Source organism: Polistes fuscatus, unplaced genomic scaffold (genome assembly GCF_010416935.1).
Source record: "Polistes fuscatus isolate 324 unplaced genomic scaffold, CU_Pfus_HIC Scaffold6, whole genome shotgun sequence".
Classification (NCBI taxonomy): domain Eukaryota; kingdom Metazoa; phylum Arthropoda; class Insecta; order Hymenoptera; family Vespidae; genus Polistes; species Polistes fuscatus.
This window is the reverse complement of record NW_025113140.1, coordinates 2,974,551-2,999,744: the sequence shown is the minus strand read 5'-3', so window position 1 is coordinate 2,999,744 and position 25,194 is coordinate 2,974,551. Positions and strand designations below refer to the sequence as shown.

General features: G+C 32.5%; 1 protein-coding gene and 1 long non-coding RNA gene across 2 annotated transcripts in view; both read left to right on the top strand.

Moving 5' to 3' along the window:
• The first annotated feature begins 575 nt into the window (after window positions 1-575).
• LOC122523211 (colorectal mutant cancer protein) overlaps window positions 576-25,194 on the top strand; it is a 30,223-nt gene continuing 5,604 nt past the window's right edge. The window contains 3 exon segments of the mRNA XM_043644865.1: window positions 576-1,139; window positions 6,030-6,259; window positions 7,607-7,743. Coding sequence (XP_043500800.1) covers window positions 1,030-1,139; window positions 6,030-6,259; window positions 7,607-7,743 — 477 coding nt within the window. The 5' untranslated portion in view covers window positions 576-1,029.
• Window positions 12,075-22,829, top strand: LOC122523578. The gene is made up of 2 exons (XR_006305326.1): window positions 12,075-12,211; window positions 22,731-22,829. It is a non-coding gene; the product is annotated as an uncharacterized LOC122523578 (long non-coding RNA).

Genomic DNA, 25,194 nt, shown 5'->3' with positions numbered 1-25,194 from the left:
ATATCCGTCAAACGTGCGTACGAATTTTGAATATCCCGCCATTACTACGTAGGCAGCGCCATCCTGTCGATATTACGGCGCGCTTGATAAAGCAAGATGGCGTTAAATGTCGAGTTGGTTTTTAGAGCGGCGAGCTCAATCGATAGTTTTTATTGCCGTCGCTGACTCGCGAGGGAGGGTGAACCTCGAATACAGTTTTGAGGTTAGGGTTAGTGACTCGGTGACACTGGAAACGATAACCGGTGGGTAGCAGTGGATTTTTCACTGCTTGCGCGAATCGAACAGTTTAAGCAAAGAAAAGAGTTTAAAACGTTTTGTCATTATTTTTACCCTTTCAAGTCATTAATAAGTGTAAATTGAATATTTTTAGTCATTATATAGTGTAAATTGAATATTTTATTGGATTACATTATAAGAAAAAAAGAAATAAAAAAAAAGAAAAAAAAATACTGGAGTGTAACTGAAAGAGAAAGAAAGAGAGAGAGAGAGAGAGAGAAAGAGAGCGAGAAAGATAAAGGTACGAAGAAACACAGATTATAAGAAGAGGAACGATTAGAAAAGAAAGAAAAGTTCTTCTTTGTCAACGCGGTATAAAAATCCGCGGTTTTTTTAAAATTATCGAAGAAACAAAAACGATCGTATAATTGAAATTTGATATCGACGCGGTTACTTCAACTCTCGTAATATAATATTATCGATCAGGAGAGAGAAAATACTTGTTTAAGAGAGAGAGAAAGAGATCATAAACAAAAAAAGAAAATAAATAAAAATAAAACAAGAGAAAGAAAAAAGGAAGGTAAGGTAAAGAGGCAAGCAAATATCATATTGCATCTGGTTTTTTCATCGGGTTTGCATCGTGTTGAAAAGAAGGCGCGGAAGTTTCGATTTGTTCGAATCTTTCGATACTTTAAAGATCGATATCGAGCAAACACGGATGAGGCGTAAAAGGGAGGAAGTTGTCAAAAGAGGGGCGAGAGGATCTGTGATGTTTGGTAATCGCGATGGCGAGGAGGGAGGGGTAGTGTGAGGATGTCGCAAACCGCTGATGCTGAGAGCGAGACGGGCTCCATCTGCGACGAGGAACGCGTTAGGAAGCTTTTCCAAGCATGCGACGGCGACGGAGATGGTTTTATCGACAGGTTGGTATAATAATCTTCCCATTAAATACATTATCTTTTTTATTTTTAATATAAAGAAAGGAAGGAACAACACAACAACAAACGGAAGAGAAGAAGCACCAAGAAATTATACGATCGAAGGAAGTAATCTTATTGGCAGTCATTTTGAATTAAATTTAAACGCGGGGTCACGTGACTCTTTTAAAAACCGTTAACAATCTTTCATCAAACATTTAAAATTAATGATTGTTTTTAATTTATCGTCGTTTTCTATTGCGATTAATTCGTATCGAAAATAAAGACGTTATATTCTTTATAGATAAAAAAAAAGAAAGTTAAGAGAGAGATATTAAGAACGTTCGTCGATGGAACGTCAATTGGGAGGTAGAAAAAGCGAAGCGGTAAAGAAGTTGAATTAAACGACGCGCGTCCGTCGAAAGAAGAAAAGCGTAATGGCCATTTGAAATATTTTCCTTTGTCTTTCTTTCTCTCTCTCTCTCTCTCTTTCTCTCTTTCTTTATCTTTCTCTTTCTCATTGGGACGAGAAGGAAAAGGGAGAAACGTCGGGAAAAAGAGAAACAAGAAGTAAAAGAAAAAGACAAGAAGGAAAAACGAAACGGTATCCTTTGTAAGCTTTTTATTCCGTCCCGTTGTCCGTGGCGTGACTATGAAAAATTTCCATTCGCTATTCATTAAAACTTGCGCCACTCGAAGATATTCCCTTGGGGTAAAAAGAGAACGAGGGGTGAAAGAGAAAGAGCAGGGAGGGAGGGAGGAGGGAGAGAGATAGAAGAGGAATCGCGACTCTCTCTTTCGCGGTTCGGAAAAAAAAAGAAATAAAAAAAAAGAAAAATAAAAGAAAACGGAAGAAAGAAAAATAAAATCCGTTCCGCGATTTAATTTTCTAGTAAATGGCGCGCGTTACACCCGAGAACACATTGTTTTTACAGTAAAACCGGCACGTTTGCGCGTTCCTTTAAATTATTCCTTCAATTAATTAGACGATTTGAATACGTTCGTTCATTCCTACGTTCCTCTACGTTTCTACATTTATTTTTTGCGTTCGTTCGTTTGCGCAGTTCGCTTAAAATTAAATTCCTGACTGCCCGCCGATCCTTTTTTGTTTTTCCCGCGTTCTTTTTTTTATCTTCCGTATCTTTCCATTTATCCTCTTTTATCTTATTCTACCTTTCGCTAACGTATACGTATATATATGTAGATATATACGTAACGGCATTCGTCGTTCGTTCGAATGGCATCGGCGATGAATAAACCGGAAAGATAATGGCCAATGAGTTGGTTTAACATACGTAGAAGAGATAGTTTTGCGTCTCTGGACCAATCCGTGTCTGCTACGATCTTTCCTTCTCTTCCACACCTTTTTCTCTTTAGATTTTTCTTGTTTTTTCTTTTTGTTTTTTTGTTAATGCTCGAAACACGTTTTCACTCGTTTACAAATTTATACCGTTTGGTTTAGCAGCATCCCTATAACCGAAGCGAGTATCACGCTCTTTCCGAGTCGTCCCATAAATCACTATGCAAATTTATCGATGAGGGGAGGATTCGCGTGCTTTAACGTTCTCAACCTCCTCCTCCTTCTCATCTTCCTCAATTGAGGAGGCTGAACGTTAAAGAGAATTGTTCGTGTGTACGAGATGAGCGTGTATAAAGGGGATCCCCCTGATACATATACTTTACTCTTCTCCCTTTTCGTGCCTTCAATTACGAACATACTGTCTTCGAAATAGAAAAGCTTGGCGCGAAAATATCGTCGATAAAAATAATCGTTCTTATCGACCAGTAACGTGTATCTATTGTCTGGGCGCGTAATTTGAAACGATGTTGAATTTACTGTCTTTTTTTTTTTTTCTTCTTCTTCTTCTCTATTCTTTTCTTTTTATTTTGTCCCTTTCCTTTTTCCTTCGTTTCTCCTTCTTCAAACGAGTATCTTTTAATTACGAACGAGTCTCTCTTTCGCGTCTTTATTTACTCTCTCTTTCTCTCTATCTTATCTCTGGATGTTCGTAAGCTTGATGTTTACTTCAAGCCCAAAGGGAAAGTAGTCGAGCTTAATGGACTTTTCACGCTTGATTTGGTGGTTCGCATTCAAAATTATTCGGATGCAATGGCGCGAGAGTCGTCCGAAAGGGGGAAGGAAAGAAAAAGATGCGCATGCTACGGGACTCTCCACGATCCTTTGATAGATGATAGAAAGAGAGAAGAGGTGAAATTTACCGGACGGGTTAAAAAGTGGATAGTTGTAGAGGAAAAAAGAGAAGAGGGGGAAAGGAGAATGAGGTAAACAAACAAAAAACTAAAATGCAGGAAAAAAGGAGGAGGAGAAGAAGAAGAAAGAAATGAAAAGAAAAAGAAAGAAAGAAAAGAAAAGAAAAGAAAGATTTCTCAGCTTCTTCAGTATTCATTACCGGCCGCTTTTGTAATCTCATTAACTTTTGCCCGGTAAGATCCTTATTCTGAGGTGGCGCACGTCTCGTTGAGCTCGCAAGCTCAAAAAGCACCGAAGCGCCCCTTTCGAAAACTTGTACTTCTCGTGCATCCAACCGATTGCCAACTCGCGAGATGCGAACTGAAGCTGAATGCCCAAGTGCCCACTTGCGTTTTCTCTCTCTCTCTCTTCTTTCTTTTTCCTTCTCTCTGTCTTTTTTCCCTGGCCCTGTCCTTTTCCGTCACTGTCTTTTTCCCCTTTTTCCTTCCTTTTTCTTCTTCAATGCCACCAGGCACTTTTTTTCCTATGCGTAATACGCGTGCAAGTCCTGTCTCTTTTCCCGTGCTCCCCACATCAAACGAACCGACAAAGGAGTGAACGGAGTATATAACGGGTGCAGGTACTCTCTTTCTACCTCTTTATCTCTCTCTCTCTCTCTTCTTCTCTTATTCACTCTTTCTTGGCTTACGAGGGACGACACGTAGCTCTTGTTCCGGAGGATCAACGCTGCCCTTACTTTACTCGCTTTTCATCTTCGAATATCCACTGCGATTCAGTATTTCTCTCTCTCTCTCTTTCTTCTATCTCTTTTCAATCTCTTTTCTCCTTTTCCTTTTAAAGTGCTCCCCACTGTAGTCTCAATTTTTCATATCATTTTTTGCTATCGAAAGTATACGATCTATCATCCTACGTCATTTTAACGATCATTCCTAAGATTTCTTATCCTTGATTTATCTACCTCTGGATCGTTATTACATCAGTAGATAATTTTTTTTTAAATTGCCAACCATATAAACCAACCTACGTCACATCAATTTATGATCTAGTTGATTTTTCTATTTAAGTTCAAATATATAATAGTTCGAGTTTTTTTATACGCATATTATAGGTCGAAAAGTAAAAAAAGAAAAGGAAAAAGGAAAGGGAAGAAAGTAAAAAGGAGAAAAGAAAAAGGGAGGACAATAAAAAATGATGTGGGCACCAGGGTAGTAAAAAGAAATGCACGAAAAAAGGAGTCGATCGAACGTTTTACGCTTGGTGGAGAAATCTCACCCTCTGTGTCTCCCACAATCCCCCTCCCCCACTATTGCTACCCTCTATGTGGGTAGGTAGCTAAGGGTAGGTAGGCAGTATTTTACGCGTTCCAACAATAGGCCTGGAGCACTTATTAACTCGTCGGATCTATTGTGCGGTTGTTTTGCGAACAATCCGCATGCGGTTACTTTCTTGTGGAAAGAAGAGTTTTTCGATAAAATGTCATTGCTCTCATTCTCTCTCTTTCTGTTTTTTTTTTTTTTACTCGAAAAACTGTCAGGTAGCAACGTCCTCGAATTACTCTCATCCAGTGTTCCCATGGGACGATGGGGTTGTATCTAAATTTTGTCTTTTTTACCTTACGATAGTGATTCTTCTTAGTCATCGAATCGTGATACGAATTTCGTAATAAAAAACATTGTTTCTTTCTCTGTCATCTTTTTGTCTTTCTTTTTTTGTTTTCTTCATTTATTCATTGAAAAGTTAAATGTTAGTGTTTAAATAACAATCCTTTTGGCATACGATGATATTTTAGAGATTTTATTATTCTCATCAATATCAAATTAAATTAATTAATTATTTGATAACGAGTTTAATGACGTATTATTAAAGTTGTTACAATAACGCAAAACTTCGTCGAGTTGGACGGTTACCAGCAAATTACGTATGTTGTTTCCAACAAGCCTTAAACAAGGGCCAGATTCCATTTCAATTAAAATTACTTGGTATGTTAAATTTTGTAAATGTATAAGTACCATCGATAAATTTACTTTACTTAACGCAATTTGTAATTATTTATATATAAATTTAAACTTTAAATACGGAGAGAAATTAGCAATGTAAATATTTCGTTATGTTTGTAAGCTTACATAACTGTTGAGTTTAGTTCCAAATTAAAGATTATTTTTGAGAAGTTATTTTGTATAATATTTTGGGGTCAAGGGTTTGTGAAGGGATTAATCAATTTGATTATAATATTATATATATGATTAATAATTGTATTACGACGTTTGATAAAATATTGTAATGTAATTTTTGATAACAATGAGCATTACTCTGAACAATACCTTGAACATTACTCTGAACAATATATATATATATAACATTATGAACGTATTACCCTGAACATACCCTACATTACCTGAACAATAATATATATAACAATGAGCATTACTCTAAACAATAATATATATATAACAATGAGCATTACCCTGAACAATAATATATATATATATATATATATATATATATATATATATATATATACCAATGAGCATTGCCCTGAACAATACCCTGAACATTACCCTGAACAATAAATATATATATATATACCAATGAGCATTACCCTGAACAATACCCTGAACATTACCCTGAACAATGATATATATATAACAATGAGATTATTGATTTTGCGACTGAATGAATTTCAGTCAGGATTTGCTGACGGTATGCAGAGAACTGAATCTGGAAAATTCCGTGGAAGAGCTGATGAGGGAATTAGGTGCGGACGAGCACGGTCGCATATCCTATCAAGAGTTCCTCAGACGTCGTTTGGCTCTCCGACCAGAGATCGAGGCCCTTAGGTCTGGTAAACACAGAACTAGCCCTCATCACACGCATACTCCGGAATATCTTCCAACCAGCAGTGATAATAGTCTTGGTAAGATTTTAATCTCTTATTCGATATCATCATCATCATCATAAAAAAAAAAGAAAAAGAAAAATAAATAGAAAAAAAGCTCGCGTGTGCGAGTCGTAATAATTGATTAATTATAATTGCATTACACGAAGATGAGTTAGAATATGAACTTGAGAAACTTGATTCGTTGGTTTCTATATGTAACTCTTGACGAATAGAAGATAGAAGCATACATTTTATATTCATGAGCAGTCGAGACGCGAACGGTTCGTTGGGTTTATTGAATTTGTAATCAATGTCAAAAGCTCGGATGATCTTCGTCGCCACATTGAGACGCATCGGGTTTTACTCCTTCAATTCTTACAATTAGTCCCGTAAGATCTTACAGTATAGGTTCTTATCGATTGTTTCTGGATCAATAACCGTGAGGGCATGACTAACGGGAGGAGCATTGTGTTACTCTATAGAGGGTGGTCCAAAACCAATCGAGATAGAAAGAAAATTAATGTGATATTTTCTTCTTGAATAGGTTCCTTTTTTTTTGTCAAATCTTCTAAATTATTAGAAAATAATGAAAAGAGTGAGATTTGATAGAGAACTTTCAGTTGATAGATTATTGAACGAAATTACGTAAAATTTTAGTGTTAATCGTATAAGATCCATTAAAGTATGAATAATATAATGACTACATTTATTTAAAAATGACATATCTCTCTATTAATATACTTCGAATATTAAACAATTTCGATCTGATATTTTATTAAATAAAAATTGTCAATTCAAAGTAATCACTTGCCAGCAAAGTTCGAACAAATGTATTTTCATTGAAACGATTTAAAATATTAATAGAGTACATTAGAGTGTCCGACACATATTAAATGATTGATAATTAATCGAAAGAAAATGTATATGAGATAGCCTTCTGATATTAGATCATTTATTTATAAAGAAAAAAGAAAAAAAAGAAGAAGAAATTGGCCACTTCGCACGGAACAGGGTGGATATTTTTCGTAAGAATTATTCGATTGTCAGAAATATCACCCGTCGTGTTACTAATCGTCATCCTCTAGCTTACTTATATATCTTCTATGTATACATACACACACACCTACATGTATACACAAACGTGCACACACGTACGTTTGATCGAGACGTGACACGAATCCCTATAAGATAGAAAAGCGTCATAAAAAATTATAAAATACGTTCGAGCTTTCTTTGTCACAAACCAAATCCTTTTTTTTTCGTACGATCAACAACATCCAGATTTATAGTTTTTTCCTGATATGAATGTCTATTCACTTGTCGTGGGTAAGGTTCGTAGCATTTGTTTGTAAATTTTATGGAACGGGTACGATCGATTTTCAGGAACAGTCTCGGGAAGACATGAGAGTTGGGAATTCGACAGCGGTGCTCGTGATCTATCTCCGGAGCCTCACACCCTTCAAAAGCTCGTCGAGGCTGCTGCCGGTGGATCTGGAAATATGTTGGACCTTGCGAATAAGGTAAAAAGTCACATTATTCGATAGAAACAAAAAAATAAAGAGAGAGAGAGAGAGAGAAAAAAAATATATCCAATAATTAATATCAAATTTAAAATGAATTTGCGCGTAATCATCTTCGAAGTAACACAAAGATGATTAATAATTAGTCATACCCAGTTAAAATGTTAAATTTACCATTACAAACATACCCGTTCTTTTCAATTAACTTCTTGTAACCAACATTACAAAAATGAAGCGTGCATCGACGTGTTAATGTGAAAAAAGAAAAAAAAAAAGAAAAAAACACCAATCAAAGAAACTCTTAAAAGATAAAATACTACTTTTTTTTTTTTCTTTGCAAGGCTCGGTAAGTGTATACAAGTATAAGAAGAAATATTATTCTGCCGGGTTGTTCGATTTTCTTATCGAGGAACGATCGTTATCGTCTTTTCTCCTCTCCTTTCTTCTCTTCTCTTCTCTTTTTCTGTTCGTTCATTCGTTCGTTCGTTCGTTCGTTCGTTCGTTTTATCGCATCCACAAGTGGAATACTCCTTTCGGTATGAAATATAACGAAAGACAAATAAATGCAAGTGCAGCACTGTGCTGCAACGTTTCTCGTTACCAGTTCTGGTGCTGCTGTTGCTGTTGCTGTTGCTGTTGCTGTTACTGCTGCTTCTCGCGTGCTCGTTTCACGCTTCGCATACTACCGCGGATCATCGATTAAGCTTACAAATACATATATATAAACATGTATATGTATGTATATATACGGGTTCTTTCTCTTTATCGCACACTAACGCTATTATATGTGCTTCTTTCTTTCTCCCTATTTTTTTTCATTTTTAATTTTTATTTTTATTTTTATTTTTACGTGAAACGAAGAGAAGAAAATGAGAAAAAAGAGAGAAAGAGGGAACACAAAATTCACCCTAGTTCGTTCTTTCGGTTCGTTAACATTATTTCATCACCGTCGTCTCGTCTCTTATAAGCGACTTTTCCTCCATCATCGAGTATCCTATCCATTATCCACGATGTATTTGATTTATGCGTTAGACAGGGTAAACGAGGGACAAGGAAAAAGAATGAAAGAACAAAAAAAATACGAGACGATATCACTTTCGGTCTGCATCGATACATCAGATTCTCTCTCTCTCTCTCTCTCTTATTCTCGATTTTTGTATTTTTTGGTTTTCAAAAGGAAGATATTGTCTCCGTATATGAGGGCAGAATAAATGAGAAAGAGAGAGAGAGAATGAGAGTGAGAGAGAAAAATACTCGCTGAAATCGATATACGAGAGAGCTCGATTATTTTCAAAAGGACAAAAAGGTAGATTTGTAATTTACATGCACGTGCACAACTCGTTTTGTATTGTTCATATATACATACGTATATATATATATATATTTATGCATGAGTGAATTCATGTTTGCTCTATTTGCGTGGGAGAAGTCATATTTAATGGTGGATATTAATAAGGGTTGAAGAGAAAAGAATTTCTTCTTCTTTTCTTTTTCCTCTTTCGTTTGGCATAACTTTGAATCGACCTTAGCCCTCGATCGAATAAAAAAGAAAAAAGAATGAGAGAGAGAGAGAGAGAAAAAGGAATAAATGGAACGTAGGTAGAGAAAGAAGAAAAAAAAGAAAGAATTTGCAAACACGCGACGTTTTCTTTTCTATTCCGTTAAAGCGTAGTCACCGTAATACAAATTAGCCTACTCGAATGATTTCCTTTCTGTTTTTTTTGTTTCTATACTTACTCTCTCTCTTTCCCTTGTTATTTTTTGTTTGTTTAATATTTACGATTTCTTTTTATTCCTTTTCGTTTTCACTTTTCTTCATTTCATTCGTACGCGTATTTTATTTTGATTTATATTATTGGAATAATTTTTATTTATTATTTAATTATATAATTATATAATTATTATTTAAATTATATAATTATATAAATATATTTAATTATATAATTATTAATTTTTAATTTATATATTATTTATTTTAATATATAATTTTTATTATATAATAATTATTAATTTAATTATATAATTATATAAAATATATAATTATATAAATTATCTTAAGTATAATTTTATTTAAAATAAGTAAAAATTATTATTAAATATTTATTATTACATTGTTTTAATTAATGCGATCTGCTTCTTTTTTTTTACTGGTTAAAGATTTCTCTTCGTATTTGTGTTTTTTTGTTTGTTTTTGTTTAATAATCATTATTTATTTTCTTTCTTCTTATTTAACTTCTCTTAATTTTTATTGTATTAAGATAGGAAAAGAACAATACAAATAGACACAAAAAAAATCCTCTTTTTTTCAACGAAAAAAGTTCTTCCTTCTTTTTTTCAAGACGTTGTGTTTTGATAGGACTTCGAAGAGATATTTTCTATCGCCCATGTTTTCGTTTTCTTCTCTACGGCATATTTACTTTCGTACCGTCAGCGTTCTCTTCTATCTATCTGGAAAATTTCATCTTGTCACAAACATCTACGAACTAAGGGACGAATTCTTCGACCCATCAGAGAATCGCAATAAAGTCAAGATATTTATATATTTATGTGTGTGTGTGTGTGTCCATATACACTCTATATCTCTTATAATCTATAAATATATGTGTATGTAGGATTACAGAAAGTATATCTATATTAACACTAAACAATCAAGTAAATGTTATAAAATATAACATCATAACATACTTGTTTTACAATTATACAAATAATTTCAATCATTTATTATTTAATTTTTCTTACCCATCTTCTTAAATATAATAACATTCAAGATAAGTGTGTGTGTTTAGTGTATTGTACAGATAACAATATAAGAATATATAAATACTATATTATAATACACATCCAATGAAATATACGTATAGTAAGAACCACACACACGCACGCAAATCTTATTTTTCATAGAAGAAACATGTTTAAAAAAAAAATCAACCCTAATCTTGATTATCATCCGTTGAACCTCGATTTATCCGTGTCGTTTGTTCTCCGATCATGCTGATTAATCAAGATTCTATTGTATATACATATACCTATCTAAATATAATGAAACTCAAGAGAAACATGTTAAATGTATTTCAAACAAGTATGTATATAACAAATGTATATAAAACAAGAAGTGAATGATGATTAACGCAATAATCACATGTGCCCATAATTATGAAAGTGGTCTAAGTCAATTATCTCTTGTTTCGAGATATTTGAAATATTACATTTGAACACTCAATGAATTCCATATAATATTGAAATAACAACCACTATCTAATAATTCATTTTTGACAATACAGTCATAAAATTACATTGAATTAATTGAGTTTAAAATAATATGGTGTGTGAAATAACTGATAAATTCATTTTTTTTAATTTTGACTTAGACCATTCAATTACATTGAATTAAGTGAGTTTAAAATAATATGGTGTGAAATAACTGATAAACTTATTTTTGGTTTATTTTGACTTGGACCACTTTCATAATTATGGGCACATATATACCTACATAAACATATATTGACAAATTGGAGAGAAGTGTATTTAGTATAAGAATTTCTAACCATAAGTTAACAACACTGGGGTGAGTATTAAAAACGTAAATCAAGGGAAACGAAGTAGGAAGAAATAGGATTACCAGGATTTTGAGAATGGATGCGTGTCGTAGCCATAACGTCGTGCTGTATAAGCATCAAATTGACGTAGTTCTCGTTTAACGACAAACACACCAATCCGCCGTGTTGTATAGAGAAAGAGAAGGAGAGAAAGAGAAAGAAATAAATAAAGAAATAAAGAAAAAGGGAGATAGAGGAGAAAATACAGTGTATATAACGAGTGATATATAAGACGGGGAAAAATTGGAGCACGCGGTGCAACGAATGAGGATCGAGGATATTCGGTGAGGTTCGGCTTTGCTCGACCGACTCCTCGTCAAACACCTTTGGGGTGTGCGAGAATCGTCGGCTCTCAGTCTGTCAGTGAACGTTTCGCGGTGAACATCGAAGAGAGAAAGAGAAAGAGAAAGGAAGAAGGAAAAAGAAAGAAAGGAAGAGAGAGAGAGAGAGAGAGAGAAGTATCACCTTAACCGCGTGTAACTCATACCAAGGAAGTTTCTACGAAACATTCGAAGGACACCGTCTATACATATCGTTCAATTTATCGACTGTGCTTCAAGGACACCGAAATAGAACTTCGTCGGATTGCAAAAATTGGAGACACCAACGGGGAAGACGTTCAGTGTCGATAACATTTTTTTTTCTTTTCTTTATTTAAGTTACATACGTATTTGTTTTCTTATTAAATTGTGATCAACGTGAAGAAGAAGAAGAAGAGGAAGAAGAAAGGAAGAAGAAGAAGAAGAAGAGGAAGAAGAAGAAGAAGAGATTATTTTTGATTTTGTTTTTTTTTGGTTTAGAAAAATTAAACCATGCCGCCTTCTTATCATCGTAGGATCCACTGGTGCGCTTTGGAAGTATACTGTGACCTCGTAAGGACAATCGAATGCCATGCGAAGCAATTACGTACCACCCTGTATGAATTGCGCTGCGGCATACCGATTGTGTTTCCACCTCTTTCATGAGCAATAGCATTATATACACATACACACACACACACACTCATATGCGCGTATATATATATACATTTATATACATACGTTCTCTATCTCGCGCCTTTTATGCTTGTACACGCAAGTGCATAGAGTGCGTATTGCATTTGTGTGACATTCCATCGATATTTCATCATCTATATCTCGTACGTGTACGATGATAATATACGCCACCATTCCCACATCGATTCATTAATTAACGATAATGATCATCGGTAGAACAACTTCAAAACAATATGTGTGATCGAGATTTTTTTAGTTTATTTTCTTCCTTTTTTTTTTCTTTTTTCTTGCGTGCTTATTTCCTCCGCATCTCTCTACACACTTTTATACGCCTCCGATGCACGTGATTGCGAAGCTTTTTCTTCTTCTTCTTCTTCTTCTTCTTCTTTTTAACTGCAATTAATTTTCTTGGATTATTTTGTTTTTTTAAATCTACGTTATTAATAATTATTACGTAATTTAAGAAGACGTGTTCGAAAGATTAATATCGTTGAAATTTGATTAATTATATGGATAATATATTATCTACTATATTATTTACAGATTATAAAATTAAAACTCAATGCCTGAGATAATTATTCTCTACCGATATATTCTAGTATCATTTAATATTATTAAATAAATTAATAGAAAAAGAGAGATGAAGAAATGGAGAATGAAAGAGAGAGAGAGAGAGAGAAACAGATGAGGGTGGAAGGTGGGGGTTAAGAGAGGGACGATTTGTTTACCCAAAATAATACCACATTTGTAACTTTAATTAAACCATATGTCGAGGCTATTAACGATACCAACGTGTAATGAGAGGAAGCTATTATTCACCCATCAGGAGCTTACCTTAAATGGAATGAGAATCTGTGTTAACTAATTGGTTATATGATATTAATAATAATCGGTGAGAAAAATTCTCTTCTGGTCAAATTTTTTGTATCGTCGAATTATTTCCAATATTATTTTTCTGCAAATAAAATTCAACGTTTTATCTACACATATACATAATACATATATATATACACACATACATTACATATATATATATATATAATACAAGCATAACAACCGAATAGAGCTTTCTCTTCTTTTCAATACACGCGAGCCTAACCAGCAGCAATATTTACATTTTTACTGTTTCAAGGCATCGCAGGAATGTATCTTATTTATACCCGATTGTACCGAAGGGGGCAACTACAGAATGCGAAATGCGAAGTTTCCATTAGACCTCCCGTTATACGGTAAAACGACCTCCGTGAAAGAGCCCGTCTGTCTGATCCAAGCATTGCCTTGACTACTAGAAACTGACACATCTAGTCTCAAGAAATAGAATTTACTTGTCAGTTGTGTCTTTCAAGATCGAAAGTATAACGAACGATAAGTATTTCGTATTTTATCTCATTTTGAATACGTTTAATATTGCGTAGGTTATTGGTGGATTAATTATCTATGATTCATGTTATCTGAACGTGAAACCAAGTGGAAATAAATAGTTTCTTAACGTGTGTTAATATATGCATATGCACACATACGTAAGAGTCTTTTTATTTGAGATTTATTTTTATTTGTTTATTTTTTTATAAATACATGCAATACGTTCTTTCTTATTTGATTTTTATTTTTTAATTTTTTTTTTTATCGTAAGTCAATGTCAGACGATGTTTGCACGCGATTTTGATTTTAATAATATAGGAACGTTCTAATAGGGATTGTATCGATAATAGAATGTTCAGAAAGATATATAATTTCTTTCTCTTTATATATATATTTTTGTTTGTTCATCTGGTGAATGCCTTGCCGCAATCCTTGACCGCAACCTCTCTCGTATGTATGTATATATAAATGTACGAATGTATATGCGTATATTAATATACTCGTTAACAGTGTTTTTGAAATAATTGTAATAACTCGCTTCGGCCGTATTTCATTGCATTATTTATAGACCACTTTTATAAAGCTTTTCATTTTCGCCACGAGCTTTTACACTTGGAATTGGAAATAAAATGTTCGAATTAACAAGTTCAAGAACGATGCTAATGTAATTTGTTAGAGTTTACGGGAATACGTTTAGCCTGGAGGGCTTTGAAAAGATTTTTTTTTTTGTTATTTAGAAACGCCTCTTGTTCGGCCTTCTTCTTTGCATTTCATGCATATTAATATACACAAGGTTATGTGTTATTTGATTTAATTTTATTTCTTTCTCTCCTTTTCTTCTTTTTCTTCTTTTTATTTTTTTCTTATCACTCGTTAACACCAAGCCTTGCATACGCAAACACACTTTTAGTTCGTTGTAACGAAAGACACAACGAAATTTGGTGATATTTTTTGAACTAACGAATCAGCACACATCCAACGAAGTGAAAAAAACAAAGATATTTAATAATATAAACAACATTTCCCGGAGGGTGAGGGAAAAATCACTTAGGACGTAAAAAATAAATCTTCTTCCGGCGAGCAAAAAAATCTCCCTGTTATTTAATTAATGAGCCTCATTCTCTCTTGTTGCAAGGGATCCTCTTGCATCGTTGTTTAACCGGTAAAACAGGTTTTCAAATGTGGATGTCACAATTAAAGAAAGTAACGGTAACAAGAATGATTTCGATTAATTAGTATGACTCGACTCGACTTGAATGAATACCGTGCAATCAAGAATATAAATAATTTTACTTTCGTTCTCTTATACATGGTACTTCCGATCCTCGATAAATAATAATACTTATAGTAGTAACGAACAAAAATATTGATTACAGACTAAATTTTCTTATGAAGTCTCTAATATAAGCACGATTTTTTATTTAATAAAACTAATTACCGAAAGAAATTGTTTCTATGTTAGATTCAAAACTTTTCAATTCATCTACGTATAATTTATATAAATCATGACAAATTAAATATGAATTTACGATAAAAAAGAAATGCTTTTAATCTCTCGGATGAAATCAATTTTTATTCATTTATTATTTTTTCTTATTATTATATTTTTTTTTATTAATTGTATATCAATTTATAATTTCCAATATACTTAAATTATAGATAGGAATAAAATATATATATCTTGCATAAAAATTAAAAGAAAGAATCGTACCCCTTTGTTTTTTACGTATAATTTATATAAATCATGACAAATTAAATATTAATTTACGATAAAAAAGAAATTACTTTTAATTGGATGAAATAATATTTTATATTCATTTTATTATTTTTTCTTATTATTATATTTTTTTTTTATTAATTGTATATCAATTTATAATTTTCAATAATACTTAAATTATAGATAGGAATAAAATATATATATCTTGCATAAAAATTAAAAGAAAGAATCGTACCCTTTGTTTTTTTACAGATTAGATGAAAAAAACTTTATAAAAATATTGAGATTCTGTAACAATATTTTTATGTAACGCTGTACACTTTTGTCTTCCAACTCGTCTTTAAAATTTTACCGTTTCCATCGTAATACCGAGATTCGTTTTACATATTATAAATATTCGACTCACGTTTCCTGTACGTCATCGTCAAACGTAATATTCAGGACAATAAGAAGTAGAAAGAGAAAGAGAGAGAGGAATGAGAGAAAGGATAGAAAATCTTCTCTTCTCGTTTCCTTCTTTACTGTTCTACTTCTGTATATCCAAATCGTCGATAAATAATTTAGATAGAGATCTCAACGAGGAAACCTACGTACGTTGTACGTTTATCTTAATTTCTCTAATTTTTCCTAGAACAAGAATAATTCTAATTTCATTCATTTATTCCAACAAGATAACTCCGTTTTGTTCTAATAGCTATCTTATAATTGGAATGAACGAACGAATGAACAAACCAACAAATGCGACAAAATAATCAATGAGAAAATGAAAGTGAGAGAGAAACAGAGAGAAAGAGAGAGATTGAGAAAAGTGCACAAAAAATTGCCTCGACACGTTCGAAGTACGAATCAGTAATTGTTGCGATGATTGCGACTGAATAGTAGATTCTAATCGTAAATAGAAAAATACAAAAAAAATTAATTCTATGATTTATTTTATTTTACAATTTTATATTTAAACATAAACAAAACAGAGAATAAATTATTAAATCGATTTAAAAGTTTTGTTTCCTTTTCTTTTTTGTTTCGGTTTTATTTATTCTCGAGATATAATATAATTTATTATTTAATATTTATTTATTTATTAATATAATATTTATTTATTATTTATTATAATTTAATATTTATTAATTTATTTATAATATATTTCGTATATAATTTTTTTGTGTTTCTTTATTTTACAATTATTTTCAAATAATTCAAATATATATATATATATATAAAAGCAATACATTATACGATACATTAAAAGGTACTTATTCTTACTTGGTAATTCCCCATGGAAACGATGTCGTCTTAAGGAAAAGTCCGGAAATAATTTTTCCCTAACTCTAGTCTTTACCGAAGTTCTTCGTTTCTCGTGGTCGACGAATCGGGATAGAACAACTTTGCTCGATGTAATATCGATTCTTGGCTCGTGTTGTCGCGATTCCTTTTTAAGAATCGACAGAGAAATTGGCTATTACTTTGGCGCTCCCAGAAAGAACTTGGAAAGTGCCTTCTTATCTCTTAACTGATCTTACTCGAACGTAAATCTTTAATATTTATATTATAATATATATTACAGATATGGTGTATATATATATACCTGTACACCTAGATATCGCGATACTTTTACACATATTATTTTTTTTTTTATATGAAAATAATCCGGAAGACTGTCTAAATATTTATTACGAAAGTAAGCTACGTTTACTCTTCTTATGTATATTTGATTGCTAGAAGTTTATATGTATCTTTATTTAACCACAACACACACACAAACACACGCACGCACGCACACAGAGATACACGTTTATGCTATTTAGACGGTAACAGTACGTACGAGAAAATATTTATTTCTAAACGAAACGAGAATCATAAAACGTGTCGGAGGTTTAGTCGCGATGTATGTCGCAAAAAATTTATTATAGACGAAAGTTTCTCAAATAATATTAGAATAACGATGAGATAATATTCGTTGGTATTACCTTTGAAGAAGAATTTCCAATACTTTTGAAAGAATCGTGCTTTTGATCAATTATAACGAAACTATTATTCATATATATATATATACACATATTTACATAAGTATCATTTCCAAGAAAAAATTATTTACGTTCATAAACTTATGAATTGAGTATTGATCGTTCGTTTAAATCTAATTCGAATTTAAATTATCAACATTTACTTTCTATCAAATTTATTCAAGGATTTTAAATATTTAACATAAAACACAAAATTGTCTACCATTTTAAATCGATAGAGATAAATTAAATAGTGCAAAAAGTTTAATTTATAAGTAATAATATTTATTTTTATAATAATTTTATATTTATTTTTTATTAATTTAAATAATAATATATATTATTATTTATTAATATAAATAATAAATATTGTTTTTAAATTAATCTAATAGGTAGAACATATATATATATACATATATACATATATATGTTTGCTGAAAATAAATATTGTATCTTCGATCTGATAATCCATCAAATATTGACACATGTCAAGATTACTTTCTCGACCTTCCGACGTAGGAAAAGCGATCGCAAAAAATTTAGAAAGGTTCAAAAAGGTTTACGAATGACGACGTACGCGTCTCGGGACTTGCAATTAGCGAGAGTCAACCCTTCGTATCGTTATAATTACTCGACGTTACCAACAGAGATGCATTAACCTGTAATATATTTTTCATATATCCTTCCCAAGATATATATATATATATATATATAGGGTGACCAGAAAAATTTAGGATCAAACTTTAACCAAGTATTAATGAGTTCAAATATATGACGAAAAGTTTGTGTAAACTTATATTCGAAAATGTTTTTTTTGGACACCCTGTACGTAAATACTTCGATCATTTTTGATTTTATTTTAGCAATAAAACCGATTATGAATGTGTCATTCATTTATCTATTGACAATCTTCTTTATTTTTCTTTCCTCGTTATTTTTCAAATCATTATCTAGATTAATGGAGTAATTGAGTTGTCATCGGGGTTTAATGCGTGACGTTTTAATCGTCCCCCGTTACTAATCACAGCTATCATTTCAAGTCGAGACTCTTTAAGGACGAAAATAAACACAACGGATAGCTTGTTTTTACGATAGAACCCGATAAGATTTTCCTTCCGTGGAATCTCTGTAAATAGATCTTGAGTGAGAAAGAACAAGATACTCTTCAAACTCTACGGATATTTTTAAACAACGTTGCAGAAATTTCATTCCTTAATTTCAAATTAACGTTATAACATCGAATATTAATTCATAATTTCGTTCTAATAAACGTATCTCTCAATTTATTTTTTCTTCTTCTTCTTTTTGTCAATTAAGCAAAAGTTGACACTAGATTTACGGACTGAGCCAATTTGACTCATTACAAAAATTTGTGTTTACCATATATATATAACTTAAATATTAATTCCTCCCCTTTACTCAATCCTCCATTCAAACAATGTTTGTAAGTCATTAGAAAAATAATTAACAAAATATCCGTAAATCTAGTGTTAATAAGTACTCGTAAGTTATTTTAGAATTCGTTTGAAATGGTCAAGAAGAAAAGAAAAAAAGAATAAAATGGCGAAGTTACTTTATTCGTTTATTATTTCATAAAGCTGTTTAGCGCAGTAAATTATACTTCATCTCGAAAATGTCGGCAATTGTTTTTCATTCTAAAACGAGCCTGACGCGCGAGCCTTGCAAATTCACGTTTAGTTACGTTATACAGAGACAGACATATATATATACACGTTACGAATATACGTACATAAGTAAAACGAGTACGATAGCAAGAGAGTGCACTTGTAACTACTCGTATGGTGCTTCTTACAAGTACCAAACTCCTATAATTGGCGGTGGCCTCGCATGTACCAGTCGACTTCTCCTAAATTCGCACATACAACATACTTCTACTCGGGAACGTTACCGTGCGTTTACGACGCCTCGAGTAATTAACTCGTTTAATTAACGCACCAACCAACCTCCGTACTAATACTAAATTCCATTGGTAATGTCCGCGCGTAACTTTTCCTTACATACCAATCAATCATTATTTCTTTATCCACTTTTTATTTCTTCCATTCTTTTTTTATTATCTACAAAACAAAACAGTGCAAAAGTAAAGTTATCGAGTAAATCATTAAACGAATAAAAATATACATATTGAATAGGTACCATATATTTGATTTTTCTCTTTAAACTTTTAAAATTTCTTTTTCTTCGTTCGAGTGTTCAAAGAAATTCATCTAATTACAATTCGAAATGTGCCAATAAATAATGCATCGGTATTCGATAAGAAGTCAAATCAGATTTGGAGTTTGCGTCGCGTGACCGTGCATACGTATATAAATACACATACATAAGTATATATATATATATTTTTATTTATTAAATAATGAAAATATTATTTATTTATTAAATATTATTTTATTTATTAAATATAATATAATTAATATAATTAATAATTTATTATATTATTAAATATAATTTTATTTATTAAATAATAAAAGTATATTATAATACATACAAATATATACATACTAGACGTACGCATGAGCAGGCGCTATTTCCGAGTCTCGTTATACGTCGAAAGCTGTAAGCAATGCCGAGAGACCGGTTAAAAAGACTTCTAGATCGAGACGTAGTCTCAAACAAGACTTGGGTTTGACGGTGACGGTGGTATAAGTAAGTACTTACGTTGGTTGGTTCTGCTGGTTAGTTGGTAGAAAGAGAAGGAAAGAAAGAAGTCAGGAAGGAAGGAAGGAAGGAAGGGTAGGAAGGAAGAGTAGGAAGGGTAGGGCAGCCACAGCACGTTGAAATTCTCGCATGAGTTAAATTACGAGGATCGTTGGAGCCTGCGGGTGTTGATGAAGCAATTCCCCGTGTCGGCCATTATCGGAGGATAAACAATTACGCGTGCCTTTTGTTCTTTTTAGGTAAGCAGCAGGATGGTGCGTGGCAGGAATGCTAATACACTACTCGCGCGCTTCTTGTAGTGTGCACGTGCGCTCAATTCCTTGGAGAAGTAAGAGGGTGAGAGAGATAGGAAAAAGAAAGTGTGAAAGAAAGAGACAGAAAGAAAGATAGAGATAGAGAGAGAGAGAGAGAGAAAATGTACTCAAGCTCTAGCAAACGTGCTCGAAGCACGATGGACCATTTTTTCATTAGGGCCAAAGATAGTAGGGCAGCCTCCAATGTTATTACAGCTCTCTTTCCTCTTAAACAACACGATCCCGAGTTCTAACTCGAAAATATAAAGTGCTTCGTTAAAGAAATATCTCTATTTATTCCTTCCTACACACACGTGTATGTATATGTGTCTGTGTGTGTGAATTTATTCTTATCAAATTATTATACACTTATATCTTTATCCATTTATTTATGTATTATTACATATTGCACGGTTGTAACGTTGAGACATTTGTTTATAGGTAATCGAATTATTTCTTCTTAAACGAATTTTCTCTGTTTCATTCAGCAATATCTGTCTTCTCTCTCTCTCTCTTTCTTTCTGGTATGCGCGCTAGTTGAAACATGAAAAACGGTATCATTGAAACGCTAACGAACGTATCGCAAGAGAACATTACAGAGCAATGGAATGGTAAAGCGAGGGAGAGAAGATCGGAGACCGCAGCCAACAGCGAACTGGCCACTAACGAAGGGTTAACGAGCAGCTGTATGTTTCTGGGCGAGCTCGTTAAACGCTTCGAAAATCTAGAAATTTTCAAACCTACGGATCACCCTTTTTTTCTCTCTCTCTCTTTCTCTCTTTCTTCTTTTTTTTGCACATGTAAATGCTTCTCCAAAGCGTTACAGCCACACCTACTCTACTATTTTACTGCTACTGCTTTAATAATCGCGAAAGCTGCTTCCCTGCTGCCCTTGTCGTATTCCCTCGAGCGTGACGAAAAGCTCGCGCCCAATAGGCTCGATCGGAAATAAATCCTAATGAAATTTATCTATTACAAGTAACGTAATCTAATCGCGTATTTTCAGAGGAAAGAATCTGATAATGCGATTGAATTAATAAGAATATTCGACTGAAATTGGGGGATACATTGATATGTGTGCTTCAAGATTGAAAAGGGAATTGTAAATTACGAATATACGTAATATTTAAATGACAAATTATGAAATTCCTTTTCAAATGAATTCTTGTTCGTATATTACTTTTGATTTATTTTATTAATTATTTGAATTGATTTTAATTGTTAAGGTTAATATCGGACGGTATTAGGTTAATTATTAAATAGATTTTATGATAATTTGATGCATTAACATTAAACGTATTACGAGAGATGGGTTAAATGACCCTTCTTTTTAAACTCTCCGATAGAATTTTTTTGTATAATTATTAAATTAACATTATGCTATTTTCGGGGTCAATAATTTGTTATTCCATAAATGGTATATTTTTTGCTATACATATAGATCGTAGTATATTATGTGAAATTTTGAAGAAGACAGGTCATTTAACCCACTGTAATAGAAATAGAAATGCATCGATACGTTTGGTATTCATTGGAAAATCTATCATAATGAAAATAATATTATCGATAATCTCTTCAAAGTTTTTAATGTAACGATAAATCGGTTTAAATGATATCTCTCAATTTATTAATTGGATAATTTGTCGTAATGAGGAATATCGTTTATAAATTCTAGAAATTTGTAATGCGTGATTTAAAGAAAAAAAACGTTCTCGCATTGGAGTCGTTGAAAAGAGGGCGTCTCGTGAATCCGCAAAAAGGTGATCGATATCAACCTTTGAAATATTAAATGGGAAGGGTAAGTAGGAAAGACAAACGTAACCAACGATTATCTTATTTTCAAAGCATTTTTTCTCATAAGTTTCACATCCAACATTCTTACGGATACTTACTTTGTATTATTATTACTTTTAATGTCAATTTTTAATAAAATATTTAATTATATTCTCTCTTATGTTAATCCAATTTTATCATGAATGATCGTTGGAACGTTTTTAACACGAGCGAGACGTTCGAAGGAATGTCCTTTATCTTAAAAAAAAAAAAGAAAAAAAATTCACATGGAGAAAAGATACGAGGGGTGGATATGGTTAACGTCATAGACCAGAGCGCATCCTAACGACGACGCGTGAAAGACTCTCTTACGATCGATAGTATGGTGATCTGGAACAATGTTCTGATACTTACTGAAACCTAGAAAGAAAGAAAGAAAGAAGGAAAAAGAAAAGAACGAAATCAAATTATGACGGACGCACCGATAAGATTTTGTTGCCGTTATTGTTCGATCAGTGACACGATGGATACGACGGTGTGCATGTATCATCTTTTTTTTTCTTTTACAGAAGATACCTTTCAATCGGCGAGCTTTGTTTGTGATAATCAGAAAAACTCTTAAAAGTATACCAACGATTTGCGTACTAATATTTTACTATAAAGGAAAAGGAGAAGGAAAACAACAACAACAAAAATATAATCTATGAATTAAAGAATCAAAGTGTCATGCTCGAAGGACTCGCTTAAAAATCATACACGTACACACACACGTACATACACGTACATATCACGCGCAAGCACGAAATTGTTCGAAGGGAATGAAATGACCTAAACATCGCTAGAATTCATCTAATTCATAGTATAAATCACAGCACGGATAAAAAGTAATCCTAGGTACGTAAGTAAATAACATAATCTATTGATCTTTATTCTCGATCGATCGAGTTGACAATTTTCGTCCTCTTCTTCTTCTTCTTCTTCCTCTCCTCTTCGAAAATTAAGAATGCAACTCGTCGAAAAACAACGACGACAGGACGAAGAGTAACGACGAATCCAACAACGTGGCGAATTTTACGGTTGCTATTAACAATGACTCTACGGAGTCAACGTACTTCGTCAATCGTTTACGTCGTCAACAACAAATTCAACAACAACTTAAACAACAACAACAACAACAACAACAACAACACAAAATTACAAATACAATTACAAACAACAACAACAACAGCAGCAGCAATTGCAACAGTATCTTCAAAGAACATCGAGATGCGGGATACAAACGTTGTCGAGCCACATTCCATCGAACGCGGCAAAAGAGATCGTCGAGGACGAACTTAGGAATGATCTCGTTTACGTACATTGCGCCACTACCGAGGACGAAGACGTTGATGAAGATGACGAAGAAGAGGAGCCAAGAGGATTGGCTAGGTCTAGATCCTGGCTTTGTTGTCCCGGTGATCGCAGATCCGAGAGAACTGTACCGGTTCATGTAGAAGTGGATTATGCGGATAAACAACTTTCTGTAAGTTGTTAAATTTCCCCCCCCAAACCCTCCCCTTCCTCCCACCCCCCTCCCCAAGATCATCTAACCGACTACAACAAAGAATTATAAATATGTATTTTTCAATATTTTTTTCTCTCGTACATTCTTTTATATATAATTATATATATTATAAATAATATTATTAAATATATAATATATAATTAATATATAATAATTATATTATAATTATATATTATATAAATATATATATATATATATATATATATAACATTTCTTTTATATAAATTTATATCTACGTTAAATGGATGTATCTATTTCTTTTATTTTTTTTGTTTTTTATTTATTCCTTTTTATAATCTAATGTGAAAAAGTATTTATGTTAGTTAAGTTGATAGAAAATGTACCGTTATATATATTCATGATTTGGAACCACAAGTTGGTACCAAATCTGGACAAGTTCCAACATTGCATCTTGGCTTTCCCATAACGCATTTTCTACCATCTGGACAAGGTGGTGCATCCGCACAGGATTTTCCAGGAAGATGAATGTACTCGTCCTTCTGTGCGCTCGTTCTTATCGTCAGCGTCGACAAAATCGCGACAACGATAGCGAAGATGAAAAGCAGCTTCATTTTATATATATATATGCTGCACCTTCTCGAGACTGTCTGTCATGATAATGAAGATGAAGATAAGCGATAAACTAGTTATAAGAGTTAATCCGTTAGAAGGAAATAATATAAAAAAAATGTCCTTAAAGAAATCGTACGTCTAACCAACTAACATAAGCCGTTTTCAAAACGTGTTGGTTACTAGTTTTCAAAGTCCCGAGTAATAAATCTTCGCGAGTTGTAAAAGAATACAACGAGTAATGCTCGTCGAGTTCTAGCACTTGACATAACGTATATATTTCTCTTATATATTTTTCTCTTTCGAAATTATTTATTTATTTATATTAATACATTTATCTATTAAATTGCGTTATGCCATCGATAAATTTACGATCGTAATTACATATTTCGTCATTTTACTTTTACGTATTTTAACGATATTGAAATAATGATCAAGTTGAATACTAGGAGAATTTAAAGTTTTTAGACGATTTTAAAAATCAATTACTATTTTCTTTTTAAAGAATTAGGCTACATTTTTTCTTATCGTATTGTAATACTACAGATATAATTGGTTGTTTTTTTTAAATTACTTTTGATCAACTAGCTAAAAACTTGAAGCTACGTTCTATAGATGATGAATTATTATATTCGATTACAATAAATAGATGATATTTTTTTTAAACGAATAATTAAACATACCGAAGAATATAACGACGCACTCTTGATCTATGTGATGGGTGTGTAGCGTTCTTCTTCCTTATAGAGCCGTAAGTTACTGAATGTGTTTCGAAACGACTCGACGTCGTGATTTTTATACTTTCCAGAATAGTCTCATCTCCTTTCCTCATTTCTTGTTTCTTTTACTCTTTTTCCTCCCCCTTTTTATCTTTTATCTACGGATTAACACGTGACCGG